The sequence below is a fragment of the Sinocyclocheilus anshuiensis genome, unplaced genomic scaffold (genome assembly GCF_001515605.1).
Source record: "Sinocyclocheilus anshuiensis isolate Anshui unplaced genomic scaffold, SAMN03320099.WGS_v1.1 scaffold2688, whole genome shotgun sequence".
NCBI classification, from domain to species: Eukaryota; Metazoa; Chordata; class Actinopteri; order Cypriniformes; family Cyprinidae; genus Sinocyclocheilus; species Sinocyclocheilus anshuiensis.
In genome coordinates this window covers 343,522-365,101 of record NW_015543988.1, presented here as the reverse complement: position 1 = coordinate 365,101, position 21,580 = coordinate 343,522, and the positions used below count along the sequence as shown (strand labels likewise).

The 21,580-nt window shown below is 38.6% G+C and overlaps 2 protein-coding genes and 1 long non-coding RNA gene across 4 annotated transcripts in view; 2 read left to right on the top strand and 1 right to left on the bottom strand.

Moving 5' to 3' along the window:
• The first annotated feature begins 2,751 nt into the window (after positions 1-2,751).
• Positions 2,752-10,047, top strand: LOC107694811 (suppressor of tumorigenicity 14 protein homolog). Its single transcript, XM_016494496.1, has 5 exons — positions 2,752-2,877; positions 4,134-4,314; positions 5,552-5,823; positions 6,045-6,181; positions 9,570-10,047. Exons 3-5 carry the CDS (start codon positions 5,670-5,672, stop codon positions 9,729-9,731), a joined length of 453 nt encoding a protein of 150 aa, XP_016349982.1. The 5' UTR covers positions 2,752-2,877; positions 4,134-4,314; positions 5,552-5,669; the 3' UTR covers positions 9,732-10,047.
• A 1,716-nt stretch (positions 10,048-11,763) lies between these two features.
• On the top strand, positions 11,764-20,637 carry LOC107694812 (uncharacterized). The gene is made up of 4 exons (XR_001634922.1): positions 11,764-11,864; positions 17,235-17,335; positions 18,050-18,222; positions 20,567-20,637. It is a non-coding gene; the product is annotated as an uncharacterized LOC107694812 (long non-coding RNA).
• The window catches only part of LOC107694809 (kin of IRRE-like protein 3), a 45,040-nt gene continuing 38,818 nt past the window's right edge, over positions 15,359-21,580 (bottom strand). For both annotated transcript variants that reach the window (XM_016494494.1, XM_016494495.1), the window contains exons 11-15: positions 20,593-20,791; positions 18,044-18,151; positions 17,728-17,837; positions 17,199-17,288; positions 15,359-16,927 (exon numbers count right to left, since the gene is read on the bottom strand). In XM_016494494.1, coding sequence (XP_016349980.1) covers positions 16,442-16,927; positions 17,199-17,288; positions 17,728-17,837; positions 18,044-18,151; positions 20,593-20,791 — 993 coding nt within the window. In that variant the 3' untranslated portion in view covers positions 15,359-16,441. The remainder of the gene's footprint in view (positions 16,928-17,198; positions 17,289-17,727; positions 17,838-18,043; positions 18,152-20,592; positions 20,792-21,580) is intronic.

Here is a 21,580-nt window from a genome sequence, read left to right as displayed (position 1 = left end):
GCTAGGGCTGGGTCTGCCTCCTCCGGGGGCAGCATTTGCATGCTCACCACCTGATCCCTGAAGGGAGAACTGGGAACCTTGGGCACATAGCCGGGCTGGGGCCTCAGGATTACCTGGGAGTCAGCCGGCCCAAACTCTAGGCATGAATCGTCGACCGAAAATGCGTGCAGGTCCCCTACCCTCTTGATGGAGGCCAGTGCAAGCAGGAGTAGAGTTTTCATTGAAAGAAACTTTAGCTCGACTGACTGCAAAGGCTCAAATGGGCCCTGCTGTAGTGCTTTGAGCACTAGAGACAGGTCACAAGAGGGTATAGAGGAGGGCCGAGGAGGATTTAACCTTCTCGCCTCCCTAAGGAACCCTATGACCAGATCATGCTTCCCTACTGACTTCCCTTCCACGGGGTCATGGTTAGCAGCAATCGCAGCGACATAGACTTTAAGGGTGGAGGGAGACAGCCTTCGCTCCAACCCTTGCTGCAAAAAGGAAAGTACGACCCCGATCAGGCATCTCCAGGGGTCTTCCTGACGAGAAGAACACCACTTGATGAACAGGTTCCACTTCAAGGCGTAAGCGTGTCTCGTAGACGGTGCTCTCGCCGAAGTGGTGTCAACTGCCTCTTGGGGTAGGACATCAAGAACCTCTGCGTCCCGTCCAGGGACCAGACATGAAGTTTCCAGAGGTCTGGACAGAGGTGCCACAGGGTGCCCCGTCTCTGAGTCAGTAGATCCTTCCTCAGAGGAATCTGCCAGGGAGGGACTGTCGCGAGGAGCATTAGTTCAGGGAACCAGGTCTAAGTGGGCCAATACGGTGCCACAAGCAGGACCTGCTCCTCGTCCTCCCTGACCTTGCACAGCGTCTGTGCGAGAAGGCTCACTGGGGGAAACGAATACTTGCACAGGCCCCACGGCCAGCTGTGTGGAAGAAAGGCACTGAGGCGGGGTGCTGAGAACCAGCGCGAGCCACCCCACGAAACCAATCATCGAACCTCAAGGGCCCGGGACGCGATGTAGGTTTCCACTCGAGCCCTACCCTCTCAGCGCTACTGCCCGAAGTAGTCCACGCCTGGCTGCCGCTAGGACGAACACTAGATCACGGCAGAGGCAACGGAGCTCCGCCCCCCTGGAGGAAACGGACCCTGGCCCACAGCTCCGAGATGATCATCTTCCCGCAATGGGAACATGACTCATCCACGAACGCCACCTCAGCGTGTTTAATGCCCAGACATGTGAGGCAGCGATCGTGACCACGATCGTGATCGTGATCATCAACCGGCGCCAGGTAACGACCGCATCCAGAAATGTATGGGTGAAACCGCATCTTTAAAAAGACGATCCGTCGTCTTTACAAAGACGCTTATTTTACTCTTTTAGAGAAATTGTCTCTTTTAGGGAAATGCTCTTTTACATGCTGAGATGCACAAGGGGAAACGGCCGTTTGCAGCACGACAGGGGGTAGTGCAGCCTAAAGTGCGCAACCCACTCGACACGGGAACGACCACCGCTGAAGCACCTTCTGCCAACACAAAAAGCTCCCAAGAGCACGCTAGACTCGTCACACACAAAGCAGTTTGGTAGGAGCAGAACGATGTTGTCGCTCGGCTCCGAAGCGAAAAGCTGGTATGCGTTGCACCGACTGCCTTTTTATGCTCACGCTGTGATCGCATGCCAATGTGCATTGGCTCATTTAGTTTACACTCGGAGTGGATTGGTCTCTCTAAGCGAGATCCCAATTCGTCGGTCACCGGCGTGACTCGGAGTGACCGACTGAAAGGGAACTGAATTAGTCAATATTGGCAGTATATAATTCTAGTCAACATAATTCTAACTTATATATGTAAAAAAAAATTTGATTACAAAATTTGATGACTCAAAATTGGATTAACTTTTATTTAGATATGAGTGGAGAATGTGCTAACTTATAATGAGTATATTGTTACAATAGAAAAAATGAATGGTCCTAAAAATAGACTTTATTTTCTTTGCACATATATGCCCTTTTCCAAGGTAAACATTGGACATTTTCGTTGTGAGATTAACATATGCAGGTCCTGAGTTATTCACAAAATCATAAAATATTCAAAATATTACAGTGCTTTCTATTGCTGGGCTGGATGTTCATTTGTAGTGAGACTATCCTACGTGTCTGTAGTTTAGGGTCTCTAATGTCAAAAAGTTAAAGTTAGGTAAAAATGGAAAGTTTGTTGTCACAGTAAATAGCCAGTCACTGAAAAGGTGAATTAAAATATTTAGAGGTTTTGAATGTTTGTGGATGTTTTAAATGTAACTTTAATCAGTCAGCTGTATTTGAATTGTGATCATTTTAAACATTTTCTGCTGGCTTCTCAGAAGTGTTTATCCACTTCTGCAGTTGTTAAACTGACATATATTAATATCTTCCACTGCATGTTGAGTACCATTAATTAATATGATAATTAGCCTGCTTTTAATATGCAAAATAGACACTTGTGTGCAATAATTTAAACACTTGCGGAAATGGTAGTGAAATCACAATTTTTACTTTATTCCACTATGTAAACTTCTTTACCGCCTACTCTTTCTATCCCAAAAGTTGTTCATTGTTTTTGTATCATTCAGCAGAGATAAGTGACCTATCCCAAAATCAGTAGGCCTGATCAATACGCATGTATTGCCATGAACAAGGCGTAGGTCTTTGGTGATGAAAAGAAGCTGCACTTGATGTTGTATTATGCTCATTTACCTCAAGTTTTACTTTATCTATAATCTCTTCCTCTCTTAGCGGCTGGTGTCTGCAATAATTTCTCCTTCAAATGTGAAAACAAGCAGTGTGTAAACAAAGTGAACTCAGAGTGTGATCGCGAAAAGGACTGCTCCGATGGTTCGGATGAACAGGGATGTGGTAAGTCACATTTTTGATTGTATTTTTGCTTTTATAGTCTGTGATGCATAGTAACTGGCCATGTGGTGCACAATATTAAGAACATTTTATGAATACAAAGCTGTGCTGGTATTCAGAACAACAGCACTGTTGATCATGTGATATTGCATAAATATATAATTTAATTGTAGTGCTCAGTTGGGTATTTCACTTGTTTTACAATGATCTGCAATGTGATTTATCTAATCATAATTAGGAGTTAGAAGTATCACTTATTATATTCGATTTGCTGTTTGGCGCGGTTTTATTTTCCGCTCAAGTGTTACATAATGTGAAGCTGCACTGATGCCAGATTTATCATTTATTTGTTATGAATGTACTTTAGATGAAGTACCTTTGTAAAGTATTTAATTCACTGTTTAATAAAAAGGCATTGACAGTTGATTATAACCCACAAAATATGTATCCCTTAACAACACATTTGTCTTAAAGAGACTAATTTTTACTAATTTAAAGGGACAGCAATTGATTATAACAAAGAAAAAACTTTTATTAATAATTCTTTGAGATGCACAGTAACATTTATTTCAGACAAACTCTTTTGTGAAACCAAATGAATTGTTAAAATCCATTTGTTATAATTGTAGTTAGTTTTAATTTGAAAGTAATATAGATTTATAATATGTAACATCATTATAATTATATATGCAAATACAATTATCAGTATGAACTTTGTCATACCGCCCACCTCTAGTGTCTTTATTGTATAATCATTTGAAGATAATGAGCTTCCCAGTTTCACAAGCTTTTGGTGTTTCAGTGAATTTAAAAGCAATTGTAATTTCCAGATGTTGCTGCATCATCAACAATGTGGTAATTAGTGTAAAAAATTCACATTCAAGCTCAAAGCCATTATATTTTTTTTATGAAACCTTACATGACATTATTCTTCTGTTGTAGTCCTCCGGGTTGCTAGTTTCTTTTTCCTTCCTCATTGTGTTTTTATCAGCCAGCACGGTTCATTCCTCCATATATCTATCTTGTTATGATTCTGCTTTAGTCCCGCTAAAGGCCGACAGTCCTGTGAGTCAGAGCAGAGGTTACAAGAAACTTGCCATCTTTCAGTACAAACAGTTTTGCAGTCAACTCTCTGATCTTATCCCTGCTGGTCATGTTCAAGACCCCCATCACCTCTCATCTCAGCATACCAATGCTATCCCTTCCGTTGTCTTCCTTGAAGTCTTTGTGTTTGAACCGTTCTTACAATTTGGTTTCAGACTGTGGAGTCCGGCCATACAAGCACAACCGTATTGTGGGTGGGCAGAACGCAGATGTGGGTGAATGGCCATGGCAGGTCAGTCTACATTTTAAGACCAGCGGACACGTTTGCGGCGCCTCAATCATCTCCAACAAATGGTTGCTGTCCGCTGCCCACTGCTTCATCCAGCCTGATTCAGCGTGAGTCCGTTTATTGCTTCTCTGTACGGCTGTTAGTGTTAGTGCTGTATTTTATTTTTCTCTGCTTAATTTAGCTGTAGTTAATGGTAATTTATCACAGACATAAATTAGACATTTACTAAGTATCTTTCTCCATTCGCTTTGTGCTCAAACACCATCCAACATCTGCGCTCTGTGTTGTATCAAAGCCTGGGCTTGTGTTTATTTTCATTGGCCAGCAGGTGGAGCACAAGACATGCAATACTTGTCCTTGATGAATTATTCTAACATGTTTCTGAGACTGAAATGCTAAAGCTGAATTGAAAAATAATTTACTCTCCTGCGCTATGGTTTCAGCATGAAATCAAAATTGACCCCATTTGCTTTCTTAATAAACATTTCTGGTATTATTGTGATATGAGTGATACATCAGTGCACAAATGTTTGTGTTTTTAATCTTTGTAATTCGGCTGAAATCACCAAACCCTCTTATTTTTCAGTCCCTCTTCATATAGATGTCCTATACACACAGCGTTTTACAATCCTGCCAATACTTTTTATCATTGAATCTTCTGATTTCTTGTCAAATTACAGCGTTCAAAACAACTAAACTCCTAAACAGCTTCCATTGTCTCTTCCAACAGCTTCAAATTATGCATTATATAAGCAAATGCAATCATCAGATTATTGGTATAACCTTTTCGTCACAACAGCATTTGAAGATAGGTTTCCCGGTGTATTTTTACAAGCTTTTTGGTGTTTTCGGTTAACAATGGTAACATCCAGACATTGCTGCATCATCGGCAATGTGTTGATTAGTGTAAAAGTTCGCATTTCCTCAGATTTACTGTCAAATTACAGATTTAAAATGTATTTGAATCCCATTTCATATTGACCTTTCAAAACAACTAACTTCCAAAACAACATTGTGTAGATTGTCTCTTCCGACATCCTCAAATTAGATATTATATAAGCAAATACAATTATCAGATTATTGGTTTAACATTTTAGTTGTAACATCCACCTAGTGTCTTTATTGTAAAATCATTTGAAGATAATAAGCTTTCCAGTGTGTTTCCACAAGCTTTTGGTGTTTCAGTGAATTTAAAAACAATTGTAAAGTGTGGTTATTCACATTTCCTCAGATTTTCTGTCAAATTACAGATTTATAATGATTTTTAACACCATTTCATGTTGACTTTTCAAAACATCTGATTTAAACAACTAACCTCCACAACACTGTGTCCATTGTCAACAGCTACAAAATAACATCCAACTGGCTGACGTACAGTGGTCTGCGGGACCAGAACATCCAGGACGGCTCTGTTCAGAAGCGCACTTTGAAGAACATTATCACCCACCCAAACTACGACTCAATGACCTACGATTATGACATCTCACTGCTGGAACTGAGCGATCCATTGAACTTCACCAACACTGTGCATCCCATCTGCCTTCCGGCGTCGACCCACGTCTTCTCGGCTGGCAGTTCCTGCTTTGTTACAGGCTGGGGCACACTCCGAGAGGGAGGTGAGACAGCTTGTGTGCCTGAGGGCTGCCCTTTGCATTTAGAGTTCCTTTTTCTATGAGAAACCTTTGGAATTTTGCCTCACAAGTTTGACATTTATCAATTCCATGTCTCAATGTCACTTTTAACAACTTTTGTTCTACGATTTTGTGGAAGTAAGTAGAGATGCTCTTTGGTAATAGATTCGGTTTCATAGAACTAATGTTTTATTTATGTGTTGTAGGAAGTGTTGCACAAATCCTGCAGAAAGCAGAAGTAAAGGTGATTAATGATACAGTATGCAACATGGTGACCGAAGGTCAGGTGACCTCTAGAATGATGTGTAGCGGCTACCTCACCGGAGGTGTGGACGCTTGTCAGGTAAAACTATTCCTATCTTTTTTTTTTTTTTTTAAACGAAAACACACGGAATCTGATATTTTCACTTTGTTCTGGACCACTTGCAATATATGTAGGAATAAATAAGATATGTTTCTAATTTATTTATTTATTTTTTGCGCAGTGACTTGAGTTTGGACTGTCAGGTAAATTCTTAGTATTTTATTAAAATATTGTGAATAATTATAATAATAATCATCAAAATAATAATAAAAGTCATCTCTTTTGCACATACAAAACACTGCACATAGACCAAATTGCATATAAGAATAATATTGTGTGTGTTTACATTAGTGAAATTCTGGCGAAATTTAAAGGGGTCATATGATGTTGCTAAAAAGAAAATTAACAAAGCCTTATTTTGTTTATATGAAGAGATTTATTTTATTTGTGTTATTTATTTTATTTGGGGCTTGTTTTAAAATTTCAATTTAGTTTTGTTATTTATATTTACAATATATTTACATTTTGTTAGAATGAGCCGTTTTAGGTAGGCATGGTTGACTCTTAACTTTTATAAGGAATATCTCTTTGGATTTGAGACTTTAGTCTTTGCAACTTTACAGATCTTCTTTATGCACCAAGAGCTTGTAACACTTCAAAGAGAAAGGAAAAATTGAAATCGCATCATATGACCCCTTTAATGTAAAAAAAAAAATGTCCATTGTCAATAGTGTAGCAATGTATGAAATTTTTACATGGAATTTTGCAGTGCTCACATAGACATTTTCAAACCAAGTAGCTTTCTGTTTGTTGGTCAGCATGGACCAACTTGAACTTGATGCGAAATCTGCGTAGGGAAATCTTTCGCTCTCAGGCGAAATTGTAGATTGTGCAGATTCCTATTAAAATTAGTCTTTCAACCGCATTTCAACAATGAAAATTTGCCGAACAACTGTACATGTTGGGCTGTTATACCACTATTTTTTAAATGGACATTTACGGACTCAAAATCATAATGCCTACACCCCAGTTGTAAATTGAAAATCTGAAATCTACAACACATGCAAAATTACACATTTATTGAATGTTAATGAATTCAAGGTGGTTTAATAGCCATTTAGATGCATTGTGAAGCCCAGCAGGGATAAGTCTTTTTTTTGTCCTGTTCTATTCATTCAGAAACACCTACAGTACAGATATGACATGAGCATAATGCCATCAAAGTGTTCAGCTAATGTTGTTGTCTTCCAGCAGTGTGTGTGTACAGCCTCGTTGTGGAGAAGATTAATTATTCTACCTTGTTCCCTGATATTTAAATGAGCTGATTTCCATAATTTCTACTTCTATTTCGCTTGTTATTCATCTTGCTTTCCTCTTCTGAACGCTCTGTGCGTCTCTCTTATTCTGGGTGTAATCTTCTTAGTGTGCTTTTCTCTCGCACAGGTTCCGGTCCTGGTCTTGTGACTCCTTTCTATCTTCCTCTCCTACTGTAGGAGCTCATAGATTTTCTCTCTCTGTCTTTGTACTTTGCTCCATCTTTCTCACCCTCTGTAATATTCTTTCATTCGCTTAGCTGTTTTGTCGTCTTCTCTCTCTCCTCTCACCTCCCAATTCAAATATGCTTTATTGCCACGTCTGTTTACATTGCAATATTGGCAAAGTAATTAAGAGCCGAAAACAAATCATTCAGGAATAATAGTAATGGAATGAAATGACACCGTAAATAAGCAGCTTAAATTAGAGGTACAAAATAATAAATGATAAGTGATTACAATAATAATTAAAACGTTTGCAACTGCTTTACAAGCCCTCCTTTTTTCCTTTCTGTTTTTCAGTTTCTCATATACATAATCATCATTTCATCTCCTTTTTCAATTTCAAGCACTTTATTGGCATGATTATTTTATATACAATATTGCAAAGCATCAATACACACAATTAAAAAACAAACTGGAAAAATAAATACAAAATAAAATAATCACAATATACTGTACATTAAAAATGAAGTAAACATTCAGTGATGCATTAAAGTACATTCTCTAGAATATATCGACAGGCAACTCTTGAATACGGTCATCAAATATGTTTAGTTACATGAGTGTCCTCCATGCATTTCGTCGAGTTTTGGAAAATGTGGAATGACGTTTAAAAGTTTCTTTCTTTTGGCTTCCACAGGGAGACTCCGGCGGTCCTCTTGTATGTCGTTCCGATGTTGGCAAATGGTTCCAGGCTGGAATAGTGAGCTGGGGAGAAGGCTGCGCTCGGCGGAACAAGCCTGGCATCTACACACGTGTCACCAAACTGCGGGACTGGATCCGTGAAATCACAAACATATAGTGAAGCCTGGACCTGCAGTCATACGACAACCAAAGCAGAAGAACACAAGTGTTGAGTGCCGTGAATATTTAGTACAGTATGTGAGCCACACTCATAAAAACGAAAGTGAATACAGCTTTGGTCGACATCCTTTGTGAGAAAAAATTCATTCAAATAACGGGAAAAATAAATACAAAATAATTCAGCATTAACACTAAAATAAATAATCACAATATACAATAAAAATCAAACATTCAGTGATGCATTAAAGAACATTCTCTAGAATAGATCAACAGGCAACTATTAAATACGGTCATCAAATATGTGTAGTGTCCATGCATTTCATCGAGTTTTGGAAAATGTGGAATGACGTTTAAAAGTTTCTTTCTTTTGGCTTCCACAGGGAGACTCCGGCGGTCCTCTTGTATGTCGTTCCGATGTTGGCAAATGGTTCCAGGCTGGCATAGTGAGTTATTCTGGGTGTAATCTTCTTAGTGTGCTTTTCTCTCGCACAGGTTCCGGTCCTGGTCTTGTGACTCCTTTCTATCTTCCTCTCCTACTGTAGGAGCTCATAGATTTTCTCTCTCTGTCTTTGTACTTTGCTCCATCTTTCTCACCCTCTGTAATATTCTTTCATTCGCTTAGCTGTTTTGTCGTCTTCTCTCTCTCCTCTCACCTCCCAATTCAAATATGCTTTATTGCCACGTCTGTTTACATTGCAATATTGGCAAAGTAATTAAGAGCCGAAAACAAATCATTCAGGAATAATAGTAATGGAATGAAATGACACCGTAAATAAGCAGCTTAAATTAGAGGTACAAAATAATAAATGATAAGTGGTTACAATAATAATTAAAACGTTTGCAATTGCTTCTCACACACACCTTTTTTTCCTTTCTATTTTTCACTGAGTTTCTCATATACATAATCATCACTTCATCTCCTCTTTCAATTTTAAGCACTTTATTGGCATATTGGCATTATATACAATATTGCCAAAGCATCAATACACACAATACGGTCATCAAATATGTGTAGTGTCCATGCATTTCGTCGAGTTTTGGAAAATGTGGAATGACGTTTAAAAGTTTCTTTCTTTTGGCTTCCACAGGGAGACTCCGGCGGTCCTCTTGTGTGTCGTTCCGATGTAGGCAAATGGTTCCAGGCTGGCATAGTGAGCTGGGGAGAAGGCTGCGCTCAGCGGAACAAGCCTGGCGTCTACACGCGTGTCACCAAACTGCGGGATTGGATCCGTGAAATCACAAACATATAGTGAAGCCTGGACCTGCAATCATACGACAACCAAAGCAGAAGAACACAAATGTTGAGTGCCATGAATATTTAGTACAGTATGTGAGCCGCACTCACAAAAGCAAAAGTGATTACAACTTTGGTCGACATCCTTTGTGAGAAAAAAATTCATTCAGATTGAACTTGCATACGTTTCAGACTTCCTGGTCGTTTTCATAATAGCATTTTCATTCAGTATGACTATTTGGTTGTTATGGCTTATGAATGATGTTTTTCATAGCTGTATCAATCAAAAGTTGACTTCAGCTTTAGTCAACCAAATAAAATGGTTCATAAAATACACGCAGACACCACTATAATGAGAATATATATAACTTCATAAATGGCACTTAGAGATCAAACTGTCCTATAATGAGAGTGCCAACACTTATGACCTGGTGGTAGTCATGTTGTTATCTTTGAATTATATTCGGTTTAAAAGGTATTTTTCTTATGCTCAAAGCGTGCCTTTGTTCCAAAGACTGGACCCTGCTTCTTCTCAGAAACAATGACTCTTTGGCTTTGGAGGTAGCATCAATCCCTACATTTTTTTTTTTCCTTTTAAGCAAAGGTCAAAAGCTTCTTTGCAATCTAGAAATTTCTGTAAGCATCTCACTAATGCTGACCTTCTTTCCTCACATCTTTGTGATCTCAGAACCTCAGTGCCAAAGCTCTGAAATGAAGGATTAGGTAAAAATAGGATATTTCCGTCATCCATTTGCCAATACAACCAAGGCCAACATAGGTCACACACTTCTGCTGCATGTTAAAGTTCCAGCCAATCAATGTCAAAGCAGGATGGTCTCTCCTTTAAAGAGGCCCGAAGGTATGGAGGAATCTATACTGCTGCTTCCTTATAGACTTGGCAAGTTTCTTTCCCATGGAAAGTCCCCACTTGCTTAGTAAGATTTTCAGGCTTTGTGGTGTAGTGACTTCATTTCCCCGGAGGTACAAGAGATGTTCGCTGTATTTTGAGAGATGTCAAGCAATAGATGCTGTATTTATGTACTACAGAAGTTTCATATAGCATCATGATGTGCAATTTGACCTATTGAGGGCTTGTTAGGATTTCATTTTTAAATTGTGTAAATTTCAAACAACTTTAAATTGTTTTTAAAGCCGCAATGCTTATCTATGGCCTTAAGTTTCTGGGTGACTAAATGCTTTTTGTTTTGTTCATGTAACTGGTAACTTGTTGGTCTTTTCTGTTTTTGTTGTGTTTTATATTTTATCACTATGCAAATGTTTTAATGTATGCAAATTTTCCTGGAGTTTATGATGTTTTCTTGACAATAAAATACATGCTGGTTTTACATTATTTTAGGTGTTTTTCTTTCTCTCCAGAATACAGTGTTTTGGGTAATTTCCAAGTAATTGAATTTCCCCCTAAAATGCAGAATTTAGTCAAGAAAACTCAAAACAGTTTCAGCAATATTAAATCAGCTGGCCTTGGCATAAAACAATGTCAACATTGCCTTCAACAATTATTTGCGCATAAATCAGTGGCCTCCTAATGGAAAACGAAACAAGAAAACATCATAAATCTACTCTTTTTCAGTTTATATAAGAAAATACACAGCATGTCTTTTTTACATATGTGAATACTTAGTTTTGACCTTGCACCAATTAAAAAAGCTGTAGGTTTAATTAAGCACTGCACTGCAACAGTTGTTTTAAATGGTTGACAGAATATTGAATTTAGGCTAATTACATGCCAGATTTGACCTTGTATGAGCTTTAGATTGGTGTTCAACCTTTCATATCATCTCCAATCGATGTGATAACTCCTGCACTTCAACATTTTGCACATAGGGCTTATACGGTATCCAGGCAACCAAGGGTCACAATCACTTACTACCTAATGGAGAAATATAATCAAATGATCGAAACAAAGCATTGTGGTAAACGAAACGCATGATTTAAATCAAGCTAACCTTTAGTTTATGCAATATTTCTATACCATATTTCCGTTACAGTACCTTTTGTTCATTTACGTGCTTCCTGACGTTCACGGGTCGTGTGATTGGTGAGATTCATTTTGCGTTATAAATATTCAATTTTATGTAAATTACGCAAAAACCGTTGGGCATCCTGGGAGCTGTATGGCGCGCGTTCGGTGAGTAGAGACTCTTTAGCGAACGTGTATTGCTGTTTTTGTGCTTAATTTCATTGTTTTAATCATGTAGCCAGGAAATATATAAATTGTATTATTAATGCGTTAAGAATTTGTGGATTTATCACTTGGTATCAGCTCCATGGACAGCACGTTTGACGCCAGGTATCTCAACTGAGAATTCACCTCAGAAAAACAACGTGTGTCAGGAGATTAGAGAACTAACGTTAGCATTTGTGACAATTAACTAATCCTTATTAGGTTTCATAACATACATTCTATCTGCCAATATAGGCAGGGGTGCACATAAGTTTTTCAGCCTGGTTCTCATATGAGAACCTGGAGATTTGGTTTGGTCCTCACATTAGTGTTGGGTCGTTCTTGAACGATTCGTTCGTTTTGAACGAATCTTTAATGTGACTCGGGAAGAACGAGTCGTATCGGGGAGTGATTCGTTCAGTCGCGCATGCGCAACATCCTATAGGTTCTGTACTGGAATTAGTCAAGTAGTTCACCTGGTTCGAGTCTTCGGGTTTTTCCGAGTCGTTCGTTCATCACGTGACAGCCCCATAAACTTTAACCAATGCAGTCTGAGCCGGAAAGAGAATTGATTAGTTCATCTCGAGTCTTCGGGTTTTTCGAGTCGTTCGTTCATCACGTGACAGCCCCATAAACTTACCCTATGCAGTCTGAGCCGGAAAGAATCTTTTCTGTTTCTTATTGCAGTTTTGTATTGTTTGTAGTGTGATCAACGTTTGCGTTAGTAGACGTGTTAGGGAAGTAACACGTAACATTTTAATTTTATTTTGCTAAAATGAACGAAATGACTCGAAAAAAGATTCGTTCATTTTGCTGAACGAGACTCAAAGGTCCGAGTCGGTAAAAATGATCCGAACTTCCCATCACTACCTCACATGGCACATGGTGTGACCCATAAAATATAACTATAACAAATAAATTAATAATAATAGTGATAATATCATTGCACTTTATTTAGTTTTTTTATATATATATATATAATAAAGTGTGATAATACTATTTTATTTAAAAATAAAAGGGAGTGTTAAATACAAATACAATTATTTTTATAGTAAACTTAAAAATAAAATGCTAATATTTTTTTATTTTTATTATTATTATTATTATTTTAATTTGAACCTGCGGGTTTAGCGCTGCCGATTGTAGAGCGTCAGTGAATGAAATGTCATAGTTTTGCGTCGTGCTTTGAAAACGGCAGCGGGTAGCCTAGATATATGCTTTCAGTTTGAATAGAAACTTTATACAGTACAGTTTGTCGGTCTAAAATGGTAATTGTGCATTAACAGCTGTCATGTCACAGTTTTGCATTGTGCTTTGAAAACGGTAGTGGGTAGCCTAGATTTATGCTTTCAGTTTGACTAGAAATCTTATACAGTACAGTTTGTCAATCTAAAATGGTAATTGTGCATTTACAGCTTTCAGCCATGTCGGTACTCAAACGCGCGCTCTGAACTAATTTACACAGCGCATTTCTTATTTTGGTCGCGCATGCGGACCTGCGGACCACTTGTGTGCACCCCTGAATATAGGGACTTTTTCAGTCAGTACTACTAACCTAACTCGTTAAAAAATTAAATTCTTGCAAACCAAGTGATTCGTTCTTCTTTCTGTTATTATATCACCACGGGAGATAAAAACTTGCCATTTTTGTTCACAAGATACTCACTGAGTGTCGCTGTCTTCTCACTGTCTTAAAGAGGTCATATGATGTTGCTAAAAAGAACATTATTTTATGTATTTGGTGTAATGAAATGTGTTTATGTGGTTTAAATAATTAAACACATTATTTTCCACATACTGTACATTATTGTTTCTCCTCTATGCCCCGCCTTGTGACGACTCCGGGCTGGACTCCGCTTCGTCCACGGTGAAAGCCGATCCGGTGATCCACAGCGCAAAGTTGTTGTATTTCCTCAGCAACCAGCACGGATCAGCTCCAGGCATGACGAAGCAGATATCGTCCTCTTTTGGAAGGCCAAACAAAGTAGTTTCGCTTTCACAACGAAACACACAGCGCCTTCACGACATGGCAGCGGCGGCAACAACAATACTACAGCGAGAATAAAAGTTACGCCTTCTTTCTTTGCGTGAACATTTGGGCGGCGTTATGCAAATCTTCCCAGATAGTGACGTAGGTATGTTGGGGCGTGTTAGAACGAGCCATTTTAGGTAGGTGTGGCTGACTCTTAACTTTTATAAAGAATATCTCTTTGGATTTGAGACTTTAGTCCTTGCAACTTTACAGATCTCCTTTATGCACCAAGAGCTTGTAACACTCCAAAGAGAAAGGAAAAATTGAAATCGCATCATATGACCCCTTGAAGGATAACAGAATTTGCATTGTATGTTACCAGGTTTGCACATTATATTCATTCTTGTTTGGTTATTTTCGGCAGTGTTCATTGTATGCAAGGGATGATGACAGCTGATGGAAACATGACCCTCAATTTACCAGAGTAGCCGTCAGTTCATTTGTTTAATGCTGAGTACGTGTTTATGTCTTCAACACTCCCTGCGGTGAAGCTCGGCGTGACATGATGAAATCTGAGAGTTTGGGTGACACGACAAGATAATGTTGTCACACGACACCCGCTCCGTCAGTGCAATATTTGGTTGCGTTGAGGGAGACGGCCTGTGGCTGCTATGTTTGATACGCAGACAGCGGGAGGCTTGGGAATCTCATCCGTCTTTATTAAAAACCCTGCTGTCGCTGCGGGAATAAGAGAATCAACATAGGCATCACTGCTAATTTATGTATTCATCAACTCGGCAGCCCCGGTATTGTTTGTCCTCATTTCCTCATGACATTTGAGGAGACCCAGCGATGTGTGCCAAACTCACTCCAGTCAGAGCAGATATTATTTGAAATGGTTTTATTTAAATATAAATATGTGTACAAAGTTACAAGCAACAATAGCTCATTTTTAGCAAATAAAATTATTTGAACATTATTTAAAAAAGAAACGGAAGGAAAAAGTCAATTAGTTGTGTAACACCTTTCACCTCTTCAAAACTGATAAGTAACATGGGGTAAAAACCGTTGTGAACCAAATAAAGTCAACTCAGATATATAGATATATGCATTTTATAATATAAAGGTATTTTACAATAGAGCAGCTTACACTCTGTACATTAAGGCTTATATAAAATATAAAAATAAAGACAAGCAATGTTCATTTTGACTTTTTTTATCTTTCCAAATGGAGCCGATCATTCAGGCTCAAAGGAAAATGGCAGTATGGAAACTTCCAAATGCAGGTATCCAAGATCGAATTGACGTAGGGTGCAGTAAGCGGTTTCTCGCACAAGGAACAAACAGATGAGAAGAAATGCTGAATACGTTCACATACACACATCATCTGCATGCAACAGACAGGAATGAATTTCCCAACAATTTGTACAGTCACTGAAGTGTCTCTAAGTGGATATGGACAGTACTGCATTTCACTTGCTATTTCTTTTTTTTTTTCTTTTTTTCTTCTTCTATGTAAACATGTTGGTGCTACCTGACAGTGTCAGCCATGTCAGCATGACATAACAGTCACCTTGGCACACTGTATTTAATAACATACAGTGGTCACATAAGGAACATTACAAGATTATTACTGCACGCTGCAAGGCTGTGCTGTAATGTAGGTTTGCCGTATGGCTTGACTTAAGAAACTGTGGTCCCGAAATGGGCTTTACTCTGAACTCTGCAACAAGTCCTTGAGAGTATAGTTTAAAAAGACTGCACCTCTAAATTTGCGTCTTTGGGGATTGGCCAATCTTGTTTCTATCAAACAGACAGAAATATATTTTATGGATTTTGTCCATATATATATATTTTTTTTTACCAAAGCATTCCAGTTTCCTGCACTGGTCCATTGAGGCTTTACATAAATATTCTCTTGCGACCCCAACAGCAGTGCAGACTGCAGATAGAGCTTCTGAAGAAATATGTGCTCTGCTTTCTTCTGCTCCCCTGCTTTGTGGATTGAATATTGAGCCACTTTGTGTAGGCAAGACCTGTTGTCATTGATACACAAATGTGCTTACAATTCCATCATCATGCCAACAAACACTTTTTTTTTTACTTTATTTTTTTTTTTAAGTTCATGTAATTTTGATTGTTTCAGCATAGTGTCATAAGCATGTCCCCATTTGCAATGGTTAGTTCATGAGGACACTTCCCTTCTCCACAGCACTGCGTTCCTTCTCCAAGATCTAGAAGGATCAGTGCTGGAACCTTTTTTTAATGGAAATACAGTGCCATAGAGACGGATTGATGGACGGTGTTTATTTCCCTTAAAAGTTCAACGTTTGGACAAAGAAAATTAGTAGCTTGATGGTGACTTCCCAGCTTGAGTGGCACATTGTAGTTCTTTCGAAAGAAGTTTCCCATTGATCCAACATTCACTTCAATACAGCAATAAAGCTTTTCCACCTCTTGAATCTCAGTTTAAAGTTTGCTTAATCCCTCCTGAACTCATTCAGAAGAAAGTCCTTGTTGATCATGACGTTGATCATGCCAGACCCTCAGTGGGTCTTCGAGGGAGCCATCACACATGAGTCTGCATGCGTTGCTGAGAGGGCCGTCCATAGTCAGACTGCTGCGAGGATGCGTATGAGAATCGAGAGGAGCTGGACACCTTGCTGGCCTGGTCTGAATGCTCATACCCATCAACCTTCTCGCAGGATGCGGGTTTGACGTAGCTTGTGAAGGCGCGGCCATAGGTGGCGGGCAGGTAGGCGGAGCCCACATAGACTGGCTCCTGAGGGTAGATGGTGGGAGTTTGCTGTTGTTGCTGTGGTTGTTGTGACTGCTGTTGCTCATAGGTGGTGTGTGTGGCAGGGGTTGTGGCATAACGCTGGGAGAAGTCATAAATCCGAGGCTGAGTGGAGTGCTGGCCGCATAATGGGCTCGGTGAGGGAAGCTGAGAGGGAGTGTAGACTGGGCGAGCATTAGGGACATATTCGGAGAAGCCAGTTCTTGTAATGTGGCGGTCCTCATGAGCCCGCACATTGTAGTAGCCATTGGTGGGGTCCTAGGAAGAACAAAAGAAAACATTGTCAGATAAATAACAAAATATTGTACAGAATGAAATACATGCCAATTATTTTAGTAAGGTGCTAGCTACAAGTTAGAAATTGACCAAGAATTGTAGGTTTTCTTGAACATGATCCAAACTTGTGGTGTAATACAAATATGATCTCAGCAAGATTGTGTTAAGTACAATAGTTTCCTCAAACCTTTGAAAACAACCTTTTGCTTTTATCAGATTAACCATCCGAGTCATGCTTTGTGAAATGTAATACCTTGATATCTGATCTCTCATCATCCTCCTCTTCCAGCAGGTCGCTGTGCTCTGTGCGAGATGTTCCTGGAGACTCACTGCTGTTGGGAGCCTGAGAAGAGTACAGAGATTTGGGTTACAAACTGCTTGGTGTCTATGGTATGTTAAATGTCATGCAATCATAATTAATATTGTCCCTAACTCCTGGTCTTCTTGTGATATATGTGTTTTTTTTACCGTCTTTCAGCAAAATATAATAAATGACTTTACTTTTTGGCTAATGTCACTAAGTCCTACATATTTTTGGTCCTGATGGATAAAAGGAAGTATAGCCTAACATTTTAACATTCGTTTTCTTATTGAGTATCCCATTTCCCTCAGAAATCAGGGAATATATTTTAAAATTAAAATGAGTTGTATTGCTGTTGATGTTTTCATGTTTTTCCTGCAGCATAGCAGGAAAAAAAAATATGGGAAAAAAATGGTATAAAAGATATTTCTATCTATTAGGCCATTCTAAGTATTTATTTTTTGTTTTGAGAGTGACTTACCATAGGCTCCTTCACATCCTCTTCATCGTCGTTTCCTCTTGCTGCGTTGTGGTCGCTGTGCACGATTTGTACGCGGATGTCGCTCTTAGACAGGCGTGTGCCCTTTTTGCCTGGGTGAGGAAATAGTGCAGTGTATAGAGATTAATGAGGTGAACGGTGGGAAGATTTCCAGAGAGGTGAAAAGGTCAACACTGCTCCAGGCAAAGAGGTGGCCCCATAATTAACCTCTGTCTAGTTAGTTCGTTTGATTTCTACTGTATCATGTTTTTGAGGAGAGAATAAGAACTCTCAGATAACATCTGACCTTTGACCTCACCTTTAGCAGTGTGGCGGCAGCAGATGGAAACCAGGGTAATGACACAAACGATGAAGACACAGCCTCCGCCCACCGATGCTCCAATGATGATTAGCAAGGGGAGGGCCTCTGCAAGGGAAACAGGGAATGTGACTGAGCTGAATTACATCTATTATTACATCTACCTTTTCAGTTGCAGGGTATGCAGATGATCCAAATTCAGGCTTTAATTTCATTACAAATGGATTTTATATGTTTCTATTATAACGTCCATAATGCTTCGTTTGTCCTTTTACACTTTTTGACCTGCTATAAACTTATTTAAAGATAATTCTAAGAAAATAAAAAAAAACTTTGTATGAAGAAAGTAGTCTTTTTTTTTTTTTTTTTTTTTTTACTTTTTTATGCTACAAACTATAACAATTTTTTATTATTATGCTTCAAACTATTTTACATCAATACAGCAAGGGAGTGAAAATAAAATAAAATAAAATAAAATAAAAATAAAAATAATTATAAACATATTAGAGACTTCTCGGTCTATAATATCTTAATTCTTTTATTTTCTTTTAGTTAGAGAAATGGTCTTTAGCTTTCCTTATAGGCTACTAGGCTACTCAAATTAACAGATACATAGTTTTCTATTTCTTTGCAAATTTACAGAGAAAATTGTACCTTTACGTAGGCTATATGAAATTTAACTAGAGTTATAAGATAACGCTTCATTTTAATTTTGTTATCGTAAAGGGAGGAGTCTATTCATGTCGGGACTGTATACTGGCACTTGAGTTTGTCGCTCTTGTCCAGAAGTAGAGCAGAGCAAGACTTTCGTAAGTTCTGAAAAATCTTATTAAAATAAATGGACTGCAGAAAAAATCAGGGCTGGCCACTTTTGATTTGCAGTTTAAAAAAAAGTCTAAAAAAAAAAAAAAAAACTTTTTAAGAAAAAAGGATGTTTTTTTTTTTTTTTTTTTTTTGCACATTTGCAAAGCACATTTGTAGATTAAATTTAGTACAAGACATGCTACTACATAATTTCAATTAACATTTACAAGTGAACTGGGTACTTGTGTTATTTTCATAAAAATGTCACAATATATTTTAATGACCCTAAATAGGGTTAATTTTCCTTGTGCAAAATATATATATATTTTTTTCTTTAAAGTTTGGGGCTAAATTATGACCCAGACATGTTCTTGACATTTTCTTTGTGAGATTCTTTAATTTTCATATTATCAAAAGGTATTTTGGATCTCCAGCTGATTGAAGAAAAGCTCTCTGCTTGTCAAACGCGTTCTACAAAGAAGCTCTTTTTCCAAGCCACATCCAAACTCAAGTGCAACATATAGAAATTAATCTAGTGTGATCCACAGTGGCATCACAGGAACAGGCTGTTGTCTCTAATCTCTGGTGGAAGAGGGGTAACCAGGCCTGACATGCAGTGAGGCAGCCGACAGTAATCTAATTAGAGATTCCAGGAGATAGCACTGTCTGCCTCTCCAGAGACTTGGCTCTGCTGCCTTGATGCAAATTGCTGGCGAAGACCTTATTTTTGGTGTCTCCCAGTACAAAGGCTCAAGTCGTCTACCACGCTCTTAGTCTTATTTAAGCAAATTTAAGCCAGTGCACTGTGCATACAAAATGAAACGGTCAGTGAAGCGTTACATACCCATGCCGTACATTAGGTCTTGATTTAATCCATTCAGGCTCAAAATCTATATATTTGTTATGGAACGCATGTATTCATTAAGTGAAACATCTCCTGATTAAATGATATTGATTTGGTGGTGTATAATTAAGATAAGCACAGGGATTGCAGGGTGTTTTGAGACTTGATTCCTGCACAGAACTGACTCAAACTGGATTACAGCTGGTCATGTCTAATCTTAGATAAAAGGCACCAACTCTAAGGTGGACAAACCCTACAACTTACTGTCAGTGTTTTAAAATCAACCTTTCTTCAATAATTAAAGAGATGGTGCCAAAAGAGCTTGGCCCATCCACAAATCTAAAACTCCTGCCACGTTTCTCACTTTACTTTCAGTTGCTTGCTTCTCACCCCTCCAGTTTTTGACTCTCCAGACCCAACATTTCCCAGAACATTTCCCCAAACACTCACTGATCTACACTACCAGTCAAAAGTATGGACACGCTTGAATGAAATTGTTTCTCAGTCTTGAGAAGCTTTTGATCTAAAGGTTTAAGGTTAACTTTTTTTTTTTAATTGATGAGTGGTGGGAGGGGGACAAGTGCGAAGCATACATGTAAACTCAATACTGATTTTAATTAAATACTGTTTAAAAGCATCTCAAGTCAGAGATGTAATCTAGGGCTATCTACTTCAAAGAACCTAAAATGTAAAATAGTTTTTTTATTTAACATGTTTGATCACTACTTAATATTCATACTTCATTTTATGTAATTTCATAACTTAATGACTACCACCATTATAAAAGTTGGAACATAGTAAAAATAAGGAATTAGGTGTGTCCAAACTTTTGACCGGTACTATATTGCTTTTGAATAAAAGGATGTTTTACACAGGATAATCTGGCATGAGGACCCCATACCTTGCTCTTCAAGAGTGACCAGTGTCGTGCCTGTACCGAAGCGGTTCCAAGCAGTGCAGTTGTATCGAAGCTGGAAATCTTGTGCCAGAGTCTCTGAAAGGATTAGCGAGGAGAGGACCCCTCGGTCACTGTGTACTGTCTGCACGGAAAAACGACCAGAAGAGCCAGATGACAAGATCATGTCCCCAAATGTCCATACCTGAGGAGGAAGAGATGGCAAGGTGTAAGGTGCAGCAACAGTCTTTATACTTACATTTTATTTAAGCATAAAATGACCATTACATTTTTGTTGATTTGATCATGAAAAGGCAAGAGGGATTCTTGATGTCAAACGGAAAGTTTGGAATTGCAAAGACAAAATATATATTTATTCATAACATGCACCATTGCATTGTTCACAATGTGACCAGGAACATATATGAAGTAAATGGGTCGATTTTGATTCCAGGTTGACTTAAAATCTCATTGTATATTCAAGCCTAGTCCAGCCAACACAACAGAACAACTAAAGTGGCATTTTTAGTATAGCAGAATTTAGGACATGCGTGTAAACATTTATCCCACCAGAAGTAGACGTTCAGTGTCATAAACTCAGTGTCAGAGATTGGAATTTTTCTTGTGCTCTTTCATGCTGTCATTTCGAGCTGGTTTACCAACAGTATTGTGTCTCGGCTTGTGAAAAAGAGCTTTGTGAAAAAAACATGCGGGGAAGACAACCAGCTCCTGTCTAGCAGCAGATCAGTCTGACATCTCAAAGATACTCAGGGAGAGAGAACAAGCCATTGTTTCTTTCCTTCACCTTTCTGGCAAAGAGGTGAAACAGCATGTCTGAGAAGTCCTCCCTTGACTGGCCTCATGTAAAGAAATAACAGCCATTAACACCCCGAATCCCCACCTGTCACTGTTTCCAGGATCAGGATTTTTTTTCTTTGTCTCTGATTCCTTCTTTGCATCACTGCTTTCAGTTACCCTTGCTTAACTTCCATCT

What these genes read in the sequence shown, in the direction of transcription:
- LOC107694811 (XM_016494496.1), top strand. Translation starts at nt 5,670, where the DNA reads ATGACCTACGATTATGACATCTCACTGCTGGAACTGAGCGATCCATTG. An exon ending in GGGCACACTCCGAGAGGGAG is followed by an intron (nt 5,824 to 6,044) that starts GTGAGACAGCTT and finishes TATGTGTTGTAG; the next exon opens with GAAGTGTTGCACAAATCCTG. An exon ending in GAGGTGTGGACGCTTGTCAG is followed by an intron (nt 6,182 to 9,569) that starts GTAAAACTATTC and finishes TGGCTTCCACAG; the next exon opens with GGAGACTCCGGCGGTCCTCT.